Source organism: Pocillopora verrucosa, chromosome 7, assembly GCF_036669915.1.
Source record: "Pocillopora verrucosa isolate sample1 chromosome 7, ASM3666991v2, whole genome shotgun sequence".
In the NCBI taxonomy this organism is placed as follows: domain Eukaryota; kingdom Metazoa; phylum Cnidaria; class Anthozoa; order Scleractinia; family Pocilloporidae; genus Pocillopora; species Pocillopora verrucosa.
Window position 1 is genome coordinate 6,968,623 of NC_089318.1, and position 11,565 is coordinate 6,980,187.

The window sequence follows — 11,565 nt, forward strand, 5'->3', positions numbered from 1 at the left end:
TTTTTAATTTTGAGTCATTTGAGAGAATATCTCCAAGTTTCACAAAACCTGCTTCTTTTATTCTCTTGTTGTATATTGATTTCTTGTTAATCAAGAGGTTCTGGTTGTTCCAGATAGTCACATTTAAAACGTCCTGTTTTGTAGCTATTATATCGTGATTGCCATTAAAGTCAGACAAAACTTCAAGACATTCTTTATAAAAAGAAGGTAGTTTACAGGGTAGGCGCGATGGATTGAAATTGCACTGAAGCAGAAAACTGGTTCCTACATTCTTAAGATAATGAGACAAGAAAACTTTCCACGGACTACTATTATCATCTAAATACCTTGCCAGACACACAATTCTTTGAGTTTTAATTAAAGATTCAGGGTGAGGCATTTTGAGGCCACCGTCTTCGTATTCACTAATTAAGGCTAGTCTTTTGACTTTGTCTTTGCCTCTCCTCACGAAATTGAATATCACAGAATTTATGCTTTTAATTATATCCTTATCAAAAGAGATAAAGAACGCCCGATACATAAACTTAGGCATAGCAAATGTTTTGACTAATTGAATTTTACCAATTAATGTTAAGTTTCTCCATTGCCAGCAACTTAAGGACTTTCTTATTGACTTTAAAGTAAGGTCAAAGTTAAGCTCTCTGCTTTTACGCTGATCATAAGTGAAAAATATATACCTGAAATATATATCGTGCGCTCTTTTGTGAAATTTAATTTAATAAAAAATCGCAGCATGAAGGCGAAATACGACGGCGCGAGAAGGGCAACAAAGAGACGCATGGCTTTGTGTTCGGTCCTACGAGATGAACTATGGAAGCCGAAAAGGGACGGTCCAAAAATATTTTACAAATCTGAAAAAATATTCAGAATAGCTATCTTTGAGACAAATAGTTTTTTAAAAGGTTGTCAAATCGAGAAAACAATTTGGTTTGTGGCCTTACCGATCATTTACCAAATTTCTTAGTTATCAACAAATTATCTTGGACAGCGAGCAATATGACTAGGTTTGCACGTGATTATTCTTGCTTTGATCCGGATAACTTTTTAGCAGATGTTCAGTCAATTCAGTGGGATAATGTTTTTTAGGGAAAATGATATGTTTGATTCCTTTTACTCTGTGGTCAATGCTACAATAGATAAACATGCTCCTTTAAAAAAGTTAAGTAAACGAGAAGCAAAAGGGTATTCGTATACCTATTAAAACCAAAAATAAGCTATTTAAGCGTTATATAAAAAGTACGTCCCAAAGTAATCACTCTCGATATAAATTTACAAACTAAACAGAACAAATTAAAGTATATTTTAATTCTAAATTATAAATCTCTATTATAAAGAGTACTTTACTTATCATGTTAATAATGCAAAAGTGTTTTACCCTATGCCGTCTTATTTTGTTGGAACTATCACACCATAATCTCATTAACGAATTAAATCCTTTGAACACCACGTACGTGATGGAATGTTGTTTCTGTTTTTGGGGGCAATAAAAGTCATCAACGTCTAGGCACATTGTCATTTGAACAGACACGATTATTCATGAACAACTCAACCTCCCTACTCACTGGTATGTACAAAAAAATATCTCCTCTGGTAAAATCTGCTGTAAGTACAGTCTCACTGAATTTTCTGATCTAAATTCATGAATAGGGGAAAATTTACTAAACTTAAATTTCTACTGCAAATTTTCTATTTCAGCCATACATTTTATCGTAGTATCTTTGGTAATATTGCCTAACACTCGCGATTCGCCTATCATTTTGATGAGTTGGGGTTTGGTTGTAATCTTTAAACCCTCAAGAAATTTTTGATACTTTTTGCGTCTCGCAAGCGGAGAAGATAAGGGTCGAGAATTTTGATAACTGAGGGAGCAACTATATGTAGCAAAAATTTGTCATTCACGCGTTCTCCGTGTTTATGCTAATATTCTCATCCGATTAAAAACGTCTGGCTCGACCACTTAATATCATTCTCAAAGATGAGATGCTATTTCTCCTTGTTCTTGTCTTTTTAAACCTTTATTTTGTGCTTGGTTTGTGGCTATAACGTTAACAAAAGGGAAGGAAACATTTATCGATTATGACTTTAATACCACACGAGTATTACTAGTAACATACAGATACATACAAGTACACACAGGTCATAATTTGCCATTTTTCTCTCTTTTTTTCATTAAAACCGTCAGGACCTATTTGCACAACGCTAGGAAAAGAGAACCATCTAGTCTGAATTCAAGTTTGAGTTAGATTCGAGTTGAACTTCATTTAACGAAAACAAAACCATTACCATTTGGTAACAGATGAATAATTATTTCGCCTTGTTAATGGTGTCACGATACCTCAGACCTTGAAACTAGAAAACCTCAGATAACCGAAAATCCATCGGGCAGAATGCCTATTGTTCTCGCGACATTTACTTGCAATGGCGAAAATATTATAGATCCGTAATATTAGCGGCGAAGCGTAAACAGGAAGACTCTCATGGGTCGAAGATCAAACGCGCTTTCCTCCTAAGGGAATACTGTCTAAGCTCCTTAACTTGTCAAGGTGGAAATCTGCCAAGCTCCTTCTCCCACGAGGATAAAAAAACGTCGTTGGGTTAGGATCGAAAGAAAAAAAAAAGAAAAGAAATGAAAAGAAAACAGCCTCATGTATGTGGTGCATGTGTGCGTTCAATCAAAAACCGTTTGGTGACTCTTCATGCATTTAAGAAAGATAAAATGGAGAATTACACCCGTGTGTCTCCGTATGTATTCGTATGTCACTCGTATTTGGCCGTACGTACTCGTATGTTACTAGTATGTTACTAGTGTGTTTATTTAGTTATGATCAAAGTTATCGCCCCGAAATAGAAAATGTTAATTTCCGTTTCGCTTAATCTTCTGTACCGTTGTCCATTTGTTGCCCTTCCGCGTGCATCTATCGATTGTTGAATCTTTTCCCGTTATCTTTTTTGTTGTTGTTTTTGTTGATCTTAGTATCTTAAGTGAGCCGGACTGTTGTGGTTGAAAACTGAACTCAGTGTCAGCAAAGAAACATGTTTACCCCTGCAAGAAGGCATCTTTTAATCTTCGTGTACGTCATCGGCTGGTTGTCATCATCTTGGGCCGAGGATGGTTTCAGGATTTGTTTCCGAGAAACCGAACGCAGTTCACAATGCCAAGGACCATCTTACAGCTGCAGTGGTTGGAGTTCAAATCCTGCGTGGACTCAGCCATTTCGAGATGACACTGACCAGCGATCTGGAGGCTGTCGGTATCAATGGAAGATTGAGGCACACCATAACATTAGAAGAAATAAAGAGTATCGCCTCTGCTTTGCTGAAACGGAAGGAAGCTCACAGTGCCAAGGGTCCCGACGCTCGTGTACCGATTGGAGTCGTACCCCATCTTGGACGAGTTCTTTTCGAGATGACACGGACCGCAGAAGTGGTGGCTGTAAATATGCTTGGAAGATTGAATCTCGAATTACAACTATTACAAAGAAACCAGTTTGTCGAGTCTGCTTTAAAGAAACAGAAGGAAGCTCTCAGTGTCAGGGTTCCCGCCAAAGCTGCAGTGGATGGAGCGCAAACAAGGTTCCCGCATGGACATTGCCGTTTCGAGATGACACCGATAATCGTGGAGGAGGCTGCACTTATTCTTGGTATCTGGACTGCACCCCAAAATGTGATGCTGCGTTTTGTCCGAGAGACACTCCATGCCCCTGAAAGGAAACTTCATAACTTCCGAACAGCTTCTATGTGAACCTTTATGCTGGAATGGTGGACTTTTAATAACTAAAAATCGCTTTCTTTTAAGTTTTTGTTTACAAAGCCAAGGGACCGAGAAAAGGCGTAACTGAGAACAGTATGCATGGCGACATTTTCCCACAAAATAGGATCCTGTTTTTTTAAAAGAGTTGTTATAGATTAAAGGGATTTCGTGATTTCATTTACAGGGACTGAAATAGTATCCGTAGAAGTCTACGTACTTGAAACTATTTTTTAGGTCATAAGGATAATCGGATCCCTCTCTTAATTAAATTCAATCTATGATTGTAAGTGTGTTATATACCTCCATTGGTCCGTATGATTAAAAATTGAATGATTTTTGAGCGGAGGGGTCTTATTGGGGTGATGGCTTTTTACGGCTGACGGTTAAAACTTAAGCCATTTTACAGCTGACGGTTAAATTCTTTCCGTTATAGTTCGAAGAAAGATTTTACAGTTAGTAGCTCTTTTTTAAAACTGGTGATTGAGATGTGTCGATTTTAACGCCTAACGGCTAAATGGTTTGGCCGTTTTACGCCTGGCAGTAAACCTCATTGCGACCCTCTAATTATGATTGGATGATCTAATTGTGGGTCGAGGGCATAGGAAGTATTCTCTACCAGTTGCAAGTTTTTGAGCGCTTTACAAAAGCTGCAAGTTTTCCCGCGCTCAACGCTGGCTGCAAATTTTCCTGCGGTTAACACTGATTTTAAGTTTTCCCGCACTTAACGCTGGCTGCAACATTTGGTTCGCTTATCACTGGCTGCAAGTTTTCCCGCGCTTATCAGTTGTCATCGGCTTCATTCTTTCCCGTAAATTGCAGGTTTTGAGGAGAGTTCTCTTGCTCAAACTCAAATTTCCCGCGCCAAGAAATGACCATATTTTATTTGTATCATGAACATTTATTAAAAAGTGATTTTACAAACTTAGTCTACATTAAAGTTCTCGCAGTACCTTTCACTAATACAAGGGCGAAATGCGTCAGATCTTCCCAAAAACTGAGTCTCGAAGTTTTAACGTCTGAGGCTATTTTTAGAAGAAAGAAGCGACTGTTCAGTAAAAATCTTCGTGGTACTCTTTTCTACTCAGCACCTATATAGAGCGCCGAAAAGGCTTCTTGTATTGCTCTGCCACAGGCTAGTTCAGACGTATACCCTCCCGCTTTCTCGCCTTCTGTGGCAGTACGGATATGACGAAGGTATCTAAAAGAAAAAAATCCAATATTCAATGTATGTCGAGAACAGAAGATTAAACAAATGCCTGACAACGTTTAATATCTTACAACAGGTCTGAAAACTTTTCTTTAAAAACCCTGGATGCTTGAACTCGTTTCCTCTTTGACATCTTGGTGCACAGCCAGTAACCAGTTAATGAAACCTCGCCAAAGGGGGTTAAATTTTATCATCATTTTAAAAGTTTCTTATCTCGCTTCGATTGGGTGCCGTAAAACCAAAACCATAGTATTCACAATGGCTAATGAGAAGAAAAGGAAATAATCTACAAAGCCAAGGAGAAATCAAAGTAAAAACAACCAAACTGCATTAAAAACGCGGGAAAACGCGAGTGACCAAGTCGTGATTGCTTTAGCTTAAATCTGATTGGTTGAGAGAGTGGCGCGAATTTTGTAAACCAATCACAGAGTGAAGATAAGCAAAACCAATGCAGTTCAAATTTACATCCAACACTTAGTTGAAAGAATTGCTCTACACACGAACAAGAAAAAGCAATGAACCCGAAAACTTCTTCCACAGTAACTGGTAGATCCTCAGGAAATCACAACAGTTTTTTCGCGAGGTAATTTAGTGCTATCAACTGAGTTGATGTCGTAAATTTGCCACCGTAAAGGTTTCAAAGCTTTACAGTGGCCAATTTACGCTACCAACTCAGTTGATAATACTCGATTTCCCTGTTATACTCTCCCACCGACGCAGCACCACAGTTTCTTAAGAAACTTACCCCCTTCATTCAAAGTGTTCGTGAGTTCGTTCGAGTTTTACAACAAGCTAACCCATTGGAATAACATAAAATAGGAGCTGCATTCATGTTTCAGAGAAGTGATACGCAAAAAATTTCAACGAAACCTTACTTCTCTCAGACAGTAACATGTACATGACATAGCAATACAGATTCGGAATCCATTCAATAAAAACAAAAAAAATGGAGACTAAATGTAGATAAGTTTAAACTGACCCTCTTGCAGCTAATACTTCCATTTCTGGAGCGACTGGCCCATCAGTTATCACTTGTGGAGCAACATATTCGAACTTGGGTCCTTCAGCCAACGGCAATGGAGCAAATGTTTCCTGAAACACAACAATAATACACTGATTATCACACGCTTTACTAGTTTAAACTACTTGTTGTAATGACCCTGCTAATATAAAAATACCAATCACGTGTTTGATACAAAGACAAAGGTGAGGGGGGAGAGGAGGGGAGACTGACAGAAGTGAGTGAGATGTACAAGCAGACATCCTGGATCATTTTAATAGATAGATGGTTGGATGGACCGACAGAAGAATGAAACCATTGATGAATGAATGGACGGGTTGACTGATTCAGTGCACATGCCAAATTTAATAAATTTATGGACCTAGCGCTTAATTGAAGTGGGCTCTTACTAAAGGCAGGTTGTTTATCAAATGTTCACCATTTTCAACAAAGTAGCAAGTTTGCTTTGCAAAAAAAAAAAAACCCAAAAGTAATAAACATAAGAAAAAGAATGTGAAGTTGTATGATAGACAGTGAACTTAAGGATTGTAAGCCAGTGAGGAAATATTAGGCAATACTCCTCTTGTGCAATTAACTCCAAGTTATTCCTAGAATAAATCCAGCATTTACTTACATGTGTTATCACCAACTTACTTTTTGTACTGAAGTCATTTGGGTGTTTTGCGCTGAAAACAGCAAAGATTTCTTCTGCAAATTATTTGCATGTTCAGCTATAATGTCATCCAGTGAACGATCCCCTTTGACCTGTAATGAAAGTTGGAAATGGATCCATCAGGCTAATGTGCACAATTACATCTCTCAGTTAGAAAGTACATTACGATTGGTCAACTTAGCCTTAAAACTGAAATCTTCTCCCACTATTTGAACCCAAAGATATTAACCCTTTACTCTCTAACATCAATATGCATATTCTCCGCACTGCTCCCTATACATATCTTAAGGTGCTGACAAGGAGAATTTGTTCAACCATCAAGAGCTTCTATAGTTGGTGATCATCTCCTTTATTCTCATGAACTTCATCTTTCATTCAGGGGTGATGTCAAAAGGAGAAATTAGATATTAGTCACTCTCAGGGGTTAAAGGGTTATATAATATTAACATCTTGTTAAATTTCGGTTGTTTTCTTTCTCTCTTCATAGTGTAACTTACAAAACATCATCTTTTTCCACCAAGTTATGGCACTAACACTTCTCCCTTGAGCCATATATGCAAGAGGAATATGCTTGGTTCTGTAACTTACTGAACTTGGTCAATAAGAGGTGTTTAAATGTATGTCACAATTTTAACATTTTTTACCAATAAGCAGTAAAATTGACTTTGAAATAGAATGAATTGTTATTACTGAGAACAGTATTGACCCTCTAACTAAGGAGCCCAAGTAATCTAAATCTTCTTTACCAGATTGTCAAGAAATTCCTCATTTTCTTTCTGTTTGTCATTTCTCTCCTGTTTTTCCAACATAGCAGCTTGTACACGCCGCAGCTCCTCCTGTTTGAGTTGCTCATCAAGCTGGTGCTGAACGAAAGTTTCTTCTCTGTCCTGCAAAGTTCACCCACAATGCATTTCTCTCCTTGCTTTGTCATAAAACACCAACTAAAAGGGTTGTATGTATATAGGTATACATGTATGCTAAATTTACCACTTCCCCAATGGGGCTTTTCAGGGTCAATACAAATGAATGAATAAAATGAATGAATCAATAAATATGGGGCTTATTATTTATACCATGTCTGACCCAAAGTGTGGTTTTATGCAAGCAGTGGACCTTAGGGATTCTCCTGATTGATTTGATTAGATCAAATAAATGTCTTTCCACTATTAGCTTTCTGCCTCCTCAACGCTGTTTACAAAAATAAATTTTCAGTCAAAAGGTTCACTTTGTTAAACAATGGCTTCGTTTAAATAACTGGCACATATTACTTAAAAGTCCCAACTGTTAGGAGGCAGAGCAGTCAACTTCTGTACAAAGGGCAGCTAAGGAGTTAAACTTGTGGCAACTGAGAACAAATCCAGTGAGTAGCAAGATGATGGGCTTGAACCTGGGACCACCAGATTAGTCAATTCCAATGCCTTACCCACTCAGCAACACAATCCAGAAATGCATGCAGTAACAAAAATGGCTGACCAAGTGAATGTTCATGGATTTAACAATTTTGGCTAATTTTGTTCAAAGTGAGATCTGCTTGATGGAATTGATGATTTTGACAAATTTTAGTCAAATATGTCAAAGCAAAATCAGCTTGGTGGAATTGATGATTTTAAAGAATTTAAGTCAGATTCGTCAAAACAAAATCAGCTTGGTGGATCTGATGCTCTTGGTAAATCTTTGCCAATTTCTTACTGCATGCATTTCTGGACACAGGGTTCAACATGAAAAACAGCACCATGAGACAGAGTACTCACCCACTTCAACTTGTTTTTCCTGATCAGTGATTCATTTTCCTTTTCATACTTTTTAATTTGCTTCTTTGTCTCATCAACCTCATGTCCATTTGCAAGATTCCATACTGAGTAGATAAGCGATGAAGAAATAGAATTAGATGCATATTAACCCTTTCCCTCCCAAGATCTGGTTGATAATTCCCCCCTCTCACTGCTACACATTGCCTTGTAAATTAGTTGCAAGAATTTGTTATTATATCAAGATAACAATTTCTACATGATACAGTTGAGTATTCTCATTACCAGTTTGCTGGATAGTGGATGAATATTGTAGGGAGAAGTTACATGGGAATCACATCTGGGCATTGAAGGATTAAATCTATCTATGTACACTCTAAATTTTTATCAGTTACTGTTGTTCTTTAGGTACCCTCGGAAATTCAGAGTTGTTGTTGTTGCTTTCTTTATTTTTTAACAGAGAGAGATATTGCAAGAAATTAAGCATTAGGATTGTTTGGTTATTACACATGTTATGTTTCTCAATCAGGGACTTTAATGGACTTGACAATTTTTATAGCACAAACTAGGACAGGTACTTGTCCAAGCGGCTCCACTGGTACAAAGGGTGGAAAACCCTAGCTATCCACCGCATAAATCTCTATCCAGAGAATGGCTTAATGCCTCTTGTTAATTGTAACCCTCTACACCCTAACATCAATGTCCAGATTCTCTTAACTCTTCTCTGTACATTTCCTTTGCTACTGACAAGGAGAAGTTGATTAACAATCAAAGCCCTTTAGACTGACAATCATTCCCTTCATGTCCATGATCTTAATAAGTGATTTAACGTGTACAGTAAAGAGCAGTTAGATGCTGGTCACTCTTAGGGTTTAAAGGATTAATTCTCACATCCATCAGATAACATTATCTGCCCCTAGAACTGGGTTCTGGACAATTAACCCCCCCCCCCTCCTCCTCTCCCTTTTCCCAAAAGATAGACATGTAAGTAACAACACTTATGCAAGTCCAGCATGCAAACCATTCGGAAGTTGCTTATCTACAACATTAGAACTGTTCACACGTAGCAAAACTTCAGACATCTTACTTATGCTCTCCACATCTTCTAGATAGTCATTGTATGCTCTTAAGGGATCTGGCTCAGATTTAAAATCTTCCTCACGCTTGTTGTAACTGATTATAACAATAAAAGAAGAATAATGAAAAACAAAAAATCACTAAGCACTTTGTTGAAGCTTAAAATGGATCAACCCTTAACATCTCAACACGAGCATGTATATTCTCCAAACTGTTCTTTGTGCATTTCATAAAGTACTAACAAGGTGAATTTGTCAACCTGATCAAATTCATAATTCTCCTTACCATCAACCATACAATTCTTATGATATTAGTTCAGAGAATTTAGTGTTGGATCAACTAATTATCCCCAAATACCCTAGATAGTTTTCTTTATTCTCATCACTTGTCTGGTTGATACTGTAATGATATCATTAGGAGAAATGTTATCTTGCTCACTCATGGGAGTTAAAGGGTTTAAACATCCAAGAGCTTCTTTAGTTGGTGATCATTTCCTTTATAATCTAGCTTTATCATCCTCTAGTTAATGCTGTGTAACAGTTCCTGTAAAAACTGATACCTATCTGCAATTAATTAAAAGAGCAGAAGATGGGAAAATTCATGTCCAATCAACTACCCCAAATTAGAGAGCTAAGTCATTGTTGGAATAAAGAGGTAAGTTTTTAAGTAAAGAGTGTGCTGCATCAGTGAGAGAGTTTCACATGCAAGATGATTTGGTTTCATCAACTGTAGTTGATGTAAATAATAATGGCAACTGTAAAGAGTTTCTTAGGCTGACATTTGAGTTTAAGCTATTCCTAGGAGCTGACAAAAAGGTAATGCTTGAAATGTCAGCTTTGGAAACTTTTTGTGGTGGCCAATTCATGTTATCAATTCAGTTGATAACACCTAGTGTTCATTAGGCCTACATCCTTAGGATATCCTTCCTGATGGCCACCTCTTTCTCCACTATAAGATCTTCAAACTGTTGAAGTCTGAAGTCATTGAGTCGCAGTGGTGTGTTACATTCAGGACATGCTGCAGAGGGCCTGGTGAAAAGTGTGTCTTTGCAGCCTTCACATCTAAAGGACATAAATGACATTTGTATTATTGCTCTGGTGATTATAGAGATGAACACTTTCTGATTGGTCAATGATTGCCTATTATCTCTCTATAATCACCTCCTGCAAGGTGATTGGCAGGAGGACTAAATTTCAAATTAGGTGAAATACTTGATTCTCCCCTATAGCTGCTACACATTTCCTTGTAAACTAGTTATGAGAACTTAGTACTAGATCAAGATAGTAGCTTCTACCTGATAAGTTTGAATATTCTCATTACCTGTTTGCTGAAGAATGTATGGATGTTGTGAGGGAGAAGTTTTGTGTTAATCACTTCTGGGAGGTAAAGGGTTAAGTTTGCAAAAGAGAGATAAGACATATTTGCCGACTTAATCAAATGAACCTTTCACATTCTAGTGGAACCTGATTCTTTATCTCGAAACGAGTTATCAAAATAATTGACACAGAATGGTGTTAACATCTAAACAACTGTTCACAACAGAATTTGAAAGAAACCAAGCTATCATACTAAAACAATTATATGCCTAAGGCTAAATGAATTTTAATAAATAGTTCCCTGGACCTTGTCTAGGGGATTATTTAACAATATTCACCTTGCCTTCGGCAAGCCATTTTTAAATATTACAGAATTCTGATTGGTTTAGACATAAATTTTATCAGTTAGGGTTTAGACTACTAATAATTACTGTAATTAATGACACATCAAGGAAATGTCATTGTCATTTGTCATCAGTTGCACTTATGAAAGACCCCAAATTGCTAAATATGCAAGACAGTCTAAAACCTTCAACAAATCTCTTAAGTAAGCTTATACAGAGAGTTGACGTACAATTTATGGCCGCACACATTCACCCACAGCGTTAGCTTTGGATTTCTGTACTTCGTTGTCTTGCATCTTGGACAAATTTGCCAATCATCCATGATGAATGAAGAATGTTATTCCACACAACATCGTCAACTCGAAATCTATTTTCGCGGAAGATACCACATGCTACATATGAACATTAGCGCGGGCTCATTCAGATTGTACTAAGCTATGTGATTGGTC

At 37.3% G+C, this 11,565-nt stretch overlaps 1 protein-coding gene and 1 long non-coding RNA gene across 2 annotated transcripts; one reads left to right on the plus strand and one right to left on the minus strand.

Moving 5' to 3' along the window:
- The first annotated feature begins 1,487 nt into the window (after window positions 1–1,487).
- LOC131784925 (uncharacterized) lies at window positions 1,488–4,091 on the plus strand. The gene is made up of 2 exons (XR_010718170.1): window positions 1,488–1,564; window positions 2,975–4,091. It is a non-coding gene; the product is annotated as an uncharacterized lncRNA (long non-coding RNA).
- A 543-nt stretch (window positions 4,092–4,634) lies between these two features.
- Window positions 4,635–11,493, minus strand: LOC131784921 (CDK-activating kinase assembly factor MAT1-like). Its single transcript, XM_059101762.2, has 8 exons — window positions 11,347–11,493; window positions 10,365–10,517; window positions 9,467–9,552; window positions 8,383–8,486; window positions 7,378–7,518; window positions 6,613–6,723; window positions 5,938–6,050; window positions 4,635–4,949 (listed from the first exon to the last, which is right to left on the minus strand). The coding sequence occupies exons 1-8, from the start codon at window positions 11,436–11,438 to the stop codon at window positions 4,829–4,831; spliced, it is 921 nt and encodes a 306-aa protein (XP_058957745.1). The 5' UTR covers window positions 11,439–11,493; the 3' UTR covers window positions 4,635–4,828.
- Window positions 11,494–11,565: the final 72 nt, after the last annotated feature.

Coding starts and splice junctions, on each gene's coding strand:
- LOC131784921 (XM_059101762.2), bottom strand. CDS start 11,438: ATGGATGATTGGCAAATTTGTCCAAGATGCAAGACAACGAAGTACAGA. Junction 9,553..10,364: donor AGGAAGGATATCCTAAGGAT/GTAGGCCTAATG, acceptor TGTTATAATCAG/TTACAACAAGCGTGAGGAAG. Junction 6,051..6,612: donor AAATGACTTCAGTACAAAAA/GTAAGTTGGTGA, acceptor GTTGTGTTTCAG/GAAACATTTGCTCCATTGCC.